Genomic DNA, 8186 nt, shown 5'->3' with positions numbered 1-8186 from the left:
AGGAAACTTCTCTGAGGTTGGCACCCTCCTACATAGCCACCATTTTCCTTTAAAACTTTCTTACTTCTCTTCAGTCCCTCCAGATGTTCACCAAACGGAGACCACACCTTTTCTGTGGCTTCTGCCAACAATACAGCTGCTGTCTTTGCGAAGCCCCCTCACAAGTTCCTGCCTGCTCCACGATCAGGTGTTGAGTCTCAGCTGTCAGGGATTTAGGTGTATTAGAACAGATTCTCTCTCGTGCACATGCCAAGTCACTTGGTCATGACGTTTGTCACGAAAGACCTTGATTGCAGCTTGCTTTACTTTGATATGATAAAAACTCTTTCTCTCTGATACATACCGCAAAAACCCAATGTGCTACAGGGCGGCGAGCTCTTTGGAAAAGGCAAACTCAAATTTGCAGCACATGGTTTTAAGGATAACTTGCAATGTATGCATAAAAAAACATTAAAGATACATATATATCCATAAACTATACGTAGCTAAGGAAAATTAAGCCAACTATGTTATGTGTACTACAACTTTTACTGTTTGTACCAAAACCCATTTGGATGCAAAGCTCTACTACTAAGTACTCCTTTAAGGCTACAGATAGAGTAAATAGGATTGCCAGACAGTCATGTAACACTAGGGCATTTGGGTGCAAATAGCATTGAAAACACTCAGGCGCTGCACAGGTACTCAATTTATTAGGTGTACTTCTATTCCACTAATCTTGTCACAGTACAGATTAAGCTCTTCAAATGCTTTTTCTCCTTAAATATAAGACCTTCTTAGCTTAACTTGGATTTTAGTGTTTATTTTCTGGATTTAGTAATAAATCAAAAATGATAGACGTTACAGTTCAGCATAGAAAAAGCAGTTCTTTTCCCCACCAAAGCCGCTTTCCCATTAGTGGCCAAAAAAGGAATCCATCCTCTTCTGAGATTTCAATATCTACTGTTCCGTTTCAGAGTTGTCCTCTCAAAGATGAGAGATGCTCCTCAAAATCTTATTCCCTCTCCCCATCATACATCAGAATACATTCCATTGATCAAGTAATCCAACCTGGTGTAATGTCTCTTCTGAAGAGATTCGTGTATTTTCTTCCCCGTCAGTGCAATAACTAGTAACAAGAATATCATCCCAAAAAGCAAAGCCGCTACAAGGCTGCTTTTTTCTCCCAGCTGAACGACACCTTTCCCTCTCAGAACACTCTCTGGCAGGTAGCTTTCTGAATCAGATGGGTCATAACCCTGAGGGTCGTTTTGGGAAGCCGTGGGGGAATCACTAGTAGACAGAGCGAAACCTGAAAAAGAGAGGAGGGTAACGCGGCTGGTGTCATTGGAAGAGACAGCTGTTGGCTCAGGAGGCATGGCTGGAGTTCTGTGCCCTGATGGGGCAGTAGCAGATCTGGAACTTGCGGTCACGCGCTGGGTTGTTGGAGCTGAAGCAGAAGTTGTGGGACTGGAAAGAGGAACATGAGTAACAGTGATGGTGGCGGCAGGGATACCAGGTTTAACTCTAGTGTTCGCAGTAGGCGGAAAGGTAGCTGTGGTGGTGACAGCAGTAGCTTTACCACCACCAGTAGGCAGAGGGGTTGTACGAGATCCCAGGCTGGTGGTACTTGTAGGCAGAGGAGTAAGAGTAGCTCTGCTGGGTTCAGCAACGCTAGACTGAATGGTGGGGAACAAAGCAGAGGGGTTTCCAATTCGAACAGCAGAAGACGTATTTGACGGCAGGTTAATTACTTTCTGCCGCGGGATGGGGTCTAAGCTGTCAGGATGTTTTGCCCTTTGAGATTCAGGAAAAACTGTATGAAATTCACTGTTGTCTAAATGCTCGGCCGCGTGGTTCCGGAGTTCAGGTGCCTGATGAAAGACAGATTGTCGCAAAGCAGCAGTACGATTCTGATGGCTAGTCTGACTGGGAGAAATAAAGTCTCCAGCATCCGAAGACAAAGAATAGCCATTTGAAGAAAAGTCCTCACTTTTGAAGGACGTATCCTGCAGGGCATGGGTGTCTGCAAACAGAAAGGAAATACCAGCATTTAATTATTAAATCTATTTTTGACTACCACAGGCTTACTCTAACAATTTGTATTTCTTAGTAAGAGAGAGAAAAAAGGGGGCTCCAGAAAGTAATGACTAATGAAACTGAGGCATCAAGATCTTCCTTTCTTTAAAACATGGTGAGTGACTTTTAAATTCTGTGTCATAAGACCTGTCAGTCTCAAGCCTGGGCACACCAGACCCTGACTGACGCTTCCTACAGGATTCACCTGTGCAGAGCGAGCATCCCAATCTGATTGTTTTATACTTGTATTGCATGCATATAAGTGTTTTATTGAGCAGTGCAATGCAGTGAGTAGGCCCATTGCCTTTAAACCATTCTCAGCCTCTGTCAGTTAAGAAGTAGATATTATCAACCTCACTTTTATTTGTCAGATGTACACATTTCCACCCAGCCAAGATGATTATATAGAATCACAGAATGCTTTGGGATGGGAGGGACCTTTAAAGATCATCTAGTCCAATCACCCTGCAATGGGCAGGGACCTCTTCAACTAGATCAGGTTGCTCAGAGCCCCGTCCAGCCTGGCCTTGAGTGTTTCCAAGGATGGGGCATCTACCACCTCTCTGGGCAACGCGTTCCAGTGTTTCACCACCCTCATTGTGAAAGTTTTTTCCCTTGTGTTCAGTCTAAATCTACCCTCCTTTAGTTTAAAACCATTACCCCTTGTCCTGTCGCAGCAGGCCTTGCTAAAAAGACTATCCCCATCTTTCTTGTAGGCCTCCTTTAAGTTTTGAAATACTGCAATAAGGTCTCCCCGCAGCCTTCTCTTCTCCAGGCTGAACAACCCCAGCTCTTTCAGCCTTTCCTCATAGCAGAGGTGCTCCATCCCTCTGACCATTTTTGTGGCCCTCCTCTGGACCCACTCCAACAGGTCCATGTCCTTCCTGTACTGAGGACCCCAGAGCGGGATGCAGTGCTCCAGGTGGGGTCTCACCAGCGTAGAGTAGAGGGGCAGAATCACCTCCCTCGACCTGCTGGCCACGCTGCTTTTGATGCAGTCCAGGATACGGTTGGCCTTCTGGGCTGAGAGAGCACATGGCCAGCTCACGTCCAGCTTTTCATCTGTCAGTACCCCTACCCTCAAGTCCTTCTCCTCAGGGCTGCTCTCAATCCCTTCATCCCCCAGCCTGTACTGATAGCGGGGATTGCCCCGACCCAGGTGCAGGACCTTGCACTTGGCCTTGTTGAACCTCATGAGGTTCACACAGGCCCACTTCTCAAGCTTGTCCAGGTCCCTCTGGATGGCAATATACTCCCCTTTCTTGTAATATCCAAGCAGCCTGTGATTGTTTGATACAATTCAATTCTCATACAAAAATTGTCTTATGATACAAGGTAGCAATAATATCCTCATTTTATAGACTATTTTATACTGATTTGTAGGAAAGACCTGAGCTCCTACTGCCATGCTAGAAGAAAGACACTGCTCCAAGAGTCTCCAAGTGAAGGCCTCCACAAGAAGCAGACTGCACTTGGTCATTTCTTCAGAAGTCAGTATGTATTGCTTGGAAACCAGGTGGGTGACTGTTATTTAATAGAATTTGGAAGCAGGGCAACAGCGTTACATGACAGAAATTCCATACAATCGATAATCCAAGCAGCTACCTGATTCTGCGCAGGTATTACAGAGAGACTTTGGGTGAGCACAAGCTCTGGGGAAGACGGTTTCTTATCATTCAGATTTTATATATATATATATATATACACATGCATATATATAATATATGCATGTGTGTGTATATATATAATCGTTATCATTCAGTTGCCACACAGAACATTAAAAGGGAACATCCTCTCAAGTAGTTCTGACTCTCACTCATCTCTTTTTTCATAGAAACAAAGAGGTTTGTTAACTGCACTGGAATTGAAATAAATAACGAAAAGTCCATGACACTTTCATTGTCACTTTTTTCTCAAGTAGGAACTCCTATCTAGAGGGATGGATTTGTTTCAGTTTTATTATAGATGCAAGGAAGCCTAATTGGCTGCTGTCTTAATACATATTTCCAAGCCTTAAGACTCTACAAAAAAATGAAATAAAAAAAAAAAAAACTAACACCAAAACAACAAACCAAAAAACTGGCAATGCTTTAAACAAGAGCACAGCAAATACTTCACTTGAATCATAGACAACAATTTTTATCCTAACCTTCCAGTCAGGCACCAGCTTGTTAGCAAAGTAAGATCCTAAATAGAGATAATGGACTGCAACCACAAGGTATGAATTAGAGAAAAGCCATACTCTGTTTTTAGAGAGTGGCTTTAAATAATGAAACATTTAGTTATTAGAGAATCAGCAACTGTATGGTCAAAGACGCCCAAACTCTCATCTGCTTCTGCAGCTCTGGACACATCTCCACACCAGCGAGGAAACGGCGTGTCACCACAACGGAGTCCGTCCCCAGCTCGCTTTTTCCCTGTTCCCGATGCACTCCCATGGATGCTCCCCCCCGTGCATTTAAACAAGCAGCGGATGTAGTGTGACAGCTACAAAGGACTTGCAGCATGCTATGGCACCTTCAGTTCGCTCGCCTGGGCAACAGCTAGAAAAGCAGAGAGCACGCACGCAGCGTTCAAAGGACGGGTGGAGGGAGCACAGGGAGGCGACCTGACCAGTCCCATACGACAGATAAGTATCACTGCTACTCTGCAGCCCTCGGGTTAATTAACTGCCTGCACTAACTCTTACTCCACATTTTCAGCATCAAACATTGATTTTATAGTATTCTTTGTCTCCATTTTAGACTACAAGCTCCCAAATGCAATTGCCCAAAACTGTCCCGTGCGAGGTACAGCTGGGGTACTAAGGTAGATAAGCTTGTTAGTAAGAAAGAACGAGGGCACTACACAAGTCAACCTCTACAAAGAGATTAAAAAAACAAAGTGGTCCTGCTGATACCTCAAAATCAGTAAGCTGCATTAGAAACCAAACTTCAGGGTTGTCACTTAAAAACAAAGAACCTCCTGAACTTACTTTACTAGAACCCACCAGTATCTTAATGGAGTAGAAAAGGCAAACACCAAAGTAGTACATGAAGAGCAGAAATCAGAAATGTTATTTCTTTTCAGCAATAGCTCTTTGTGACTGGGACCAGGAAGTGTTTTACTTCCCGAGCCATACGTTGTTTCCATTAGTTACCAAGCCACAAGAACAGTTAAAAAAAGAAAAACAACACCTCATTACTAACATAGCATCAGTACTTTAAGTTACTTTATTACCCACAGAGTATCTTTCCCCCTTTTAGTTTGTTTTTCAGTGTAACCACATGCAGATTCTCATGTGAAAAAACAGAGCTTGAAATGTTTGTCAGTGCCAACGCCACTCAGGTGCTACCTTTGAAAACTCAGTAGGAACATAAGTAAATAAACTAGCATAATCTTGCCATAATTCAATGTTCACAGAAGCTAATAAAATGCAAAATGAAAATTAGATGGTATATGCAATCGAGTGTTAACAGAGCATTACACTACATGCAAGAGGAAAGCACAAGCATGATTACATTTTTTGTTTCTTTGTTTGAAACCCCTATATTCTTCTAAGGGAGAAAGAGCTGGAGAAAAGAATAGTTCTAACGATAATTTTACAGGCATGCAATTCATTTGTTGCATGCCGCTTTTGCCCAATTCCTGTGTGATTGTGCTTGCACAAAAATATTTGGTAACATTATGTGAATAATCTTTCTACATATCCTGCTGTTGCTCCTTGCATAGTTCCTCTTGGAAAAGTTCACTTTTTCAGCAAAAGTTCAGTCTCTGGAAATACAAAATTTCTGCTCTCTCAAGCAGCCACACTGAAACCACCTTGTGAACTCTTGGCAGGAGGACAGTCTAATTATCAGTTTCTTATCTGAGCTGTTCAAACAGGTCTGGTGCAAGTCAACGCCAGTCAACAAGACTTGCTATTAAAAATCGCACAGCACATGACAGATAGCGAGAAATTTCTGAGTGTGCAGCCCACATGCCATAAAGCTTTGAGCTTAGTCCATCTGCATCTGCACTTCAGGTTCCCAAACTGAAAGCAGAAAAGAATTATTACTATTGCCAATTACTCGGTAACATCACAGAGGTGCTCCAAGGCTGGCCCAGCATTAGCTCGGTGTTTCTGCCCGTGTGTATACGGCGTTCATCAGTGCAGCATGGATCCTTTGAATACGCAGACGGCTACAAGGGCATCGTATTTCCATTGCTTTCAGCGATACTATTCAGTGTTATGTACAGAAAATTTTGCTTCTTGAATATATCAAGATGGAAACAGCTTCTTTTTGTTTTAAGCAAGGGAAAATTATGAGGATTTCTGAATCTAACGTGAAGGAATTTCATATGGGTCGGGATGTTGTTCCAGCCGGGAAGCTGGGCTCATGCAGGAGCTCACCACACACCTGCCCCTCCATCTCCCACAAAGCAAAAGAGCAGCATTTTCAAATTACAGTGCTCGGCTTAGAACATTTTACTAAAAACGCAACCCCCAAAAATTTTCTGGTCACTACTGAAAAGTCACAGGTGCAAAGGTCATCTAGTGTGGGGATTGGTGGCTTTTACCGTTATTTACCTCTAGTTATCTTGTAGCTCACAAATTCTGTTGCCGGTTTCATTGGACAGGCCTCTGTGCTCGGGCAGTAAAACAGGTAGCAGTTGGGACGTGCGCTCGTACTTCGATCATGAAAAATCATCAAATTACACTTCTTGTCTCCTGCAAAACATGATGTATACATACTTCAGCAATAAGAACTTTTATACCATCTTGATAATAAGCTCTGGTCTGTTAAATTAGCTTTTCCTCGTGTGAGCAAGGGGAAAAGTACTAACATACAACATTCCTACAGGAAAAACAACCCAGGACTGCAAAAAGAATGGCCCGGGGCCAATACACGAAAGGTCACACCTTCCTCTTCCCGTGCAGATGAACTGGGGGAAATAACGAGTCTAATCCCTCATCCTCCCCTCGCCCGTACCGCGCTGGCACCGCTTTACGTAACAACTTACAAATCCTGATAAATCTGAAAACCTCCTTGATATACTCACGGGGAAGGAAATGGTTTCTACGCTTTTCCTATCACATCCCAGGAATCTCTTGGCTTGTTGCTGCTTGGGGGGGTTACTTTTACCACTGTCCTCGCTACTTGCTGCTGTACTTGAGCTTGATGCAAACCACTTGCCTCAGAGAAGGGCAAGCACTCTCATTTTTGGCAAAAATTAACCGTAGAGCAAAATGTCAGTTACTTTGTAGTGCGTCTACTAAGTACAGCTTACACACCTTAGGGTTTGGGGGTCTGAGAGCTGTTAACCTTTAAAGTTAGCACTGTTTCTTTACGGCAACTGTTTTCCTGAGCGCTCTGGGGTCTTGCCTTAAGATCTGACCTCACACTTGGCAAAACAGGATAGCAGCCGCGGCGTGAATGGCAGGGTAAGTGAACGCTTCCGCGCTGAATACCGCGAGCAGCCTCGTCCCCGACAGCTCCAGCAGTAACCTCCCAAGCGCCGGCAGGCCGTCAGAGGGAAGCCCGCGGAGGAGCCGGTTACCTGACAGCTTCTCCCCCGAGCAGCAGGCGCGAAGGCAAGCCGCCGGGCTTGGGGCGTACGCCGGCTCCGCGCCCCTGACGCCTCTGGGCAGCGATAAGTTTATGTCGATGATGGTATTTTCCAGTTTCTCCGCGGAGCACTGCTGACTCAGGGCCGGCCCGGGCACCACGCAGGTGACCACCAGCAGGCACACCGGCCACCGGCGGCTGGCGGCAGGCATGGTCGCTCGGGCGGGGTCTTCGGCGCCGGCCGCGGGGCGCCCCGCACCACGGAGCTACCGGACCCTCCGCCGCCAGGCGCCGGATTTGGCGGCGAGCTGCCCCAAGCGCCGGCAGCCGGGGAAGCCGCCGCCGCCGAGATGCCTCCTCAGCCGCCGGGGCGGGGACGCCTTTCTCGGGGCACCCTCGGGCCGTCCCCTCGCTGGCGGGAAGGCAGCGGCCGGGCCGGGCTGGGCTCCGCTCCGCGGCCGGGGCGGGACGGCAGCGCAGGGGAACGGCGGGCGGCCCGGCGGCACGTCCGGGAGGAGGGGCCGGGGGAGGCGGGCCCCGGCCGCCTGCCCGCCCGCCCGCCTGCCTGCCTGCTTGCCCTCCTGCCTGCCTGCCCGCCCG

The 8186-nt window shown here is 46.3% G+C and overlaps 1 protein-coding gene across 1 annotated transcript; it reads right to left on the bottom strand.

Annotated features, from left to right (window-relative positions):
* Positions 1 to 786: 786 nt before the first annotated feature.
* MANSC1 (MANSC domain containing 1) lies at positions 787 to 7949 on the bottom strand. The gene is made up of 3 exons (XM_082308971.1): positions 7579 to 7949; positions 6608 to 6748; positions 787 to 2005 (listed from the first exon to the last, which is right to left on the bottom strand). The coding sequence occupies exons 1-3, from the start codon at positions 7796 to 7798 to the stop codon at positions 1011 to 1013; spliced, it is 1356 nt and encodes a 451-aa protein (XP_082165097.1). The 5' UTR covers positions 7799 to 7949; the 3' UTR covers positions 787 to 1010.
* Between the last annotated feature and the right edge of the window lie 237 nt (positions 7950 to 8186).

This window comes from Platalea leucorodia (assembly GCF_965183815.1).
Source record: "Platalea leucorodia genome assembly, chromosome: 4".
In the NCBI taxonomy this organism is placed as follows: Eukaryota; Metazoa; Chordata; class Aves; order Pelecaniformes; family Threskiornithidae; genus Platalea; species Platalea leucorodia.
This window is presented reverse-complemented; position numbering and strand designations above follow the sequence as displayed.

Coding starts and splice junctions, on each gene's coding strand:
- MANSC1 (XM_082308971.1), bottom strand. CDS start 7,798: ATGCCTGCCGCCAGCCGCCGGTGGCCGGTGTGCCTGCTGGTGGTCACC. Junction 6,749..7,578: donor CTCGGGGGAGAAGCTGTCAG/GTAACCGGCTCC, acceptor CATGTTTTGCAG/GAGACAAGAAGTGTAATTTG. Junction 2,006..6,607: donor GAGCTACAAGATAACTAGAG/GTAAATAACGGT, acceptor TTCTGTTTGCAG/ACACCCATGCCCTGCAGGAT.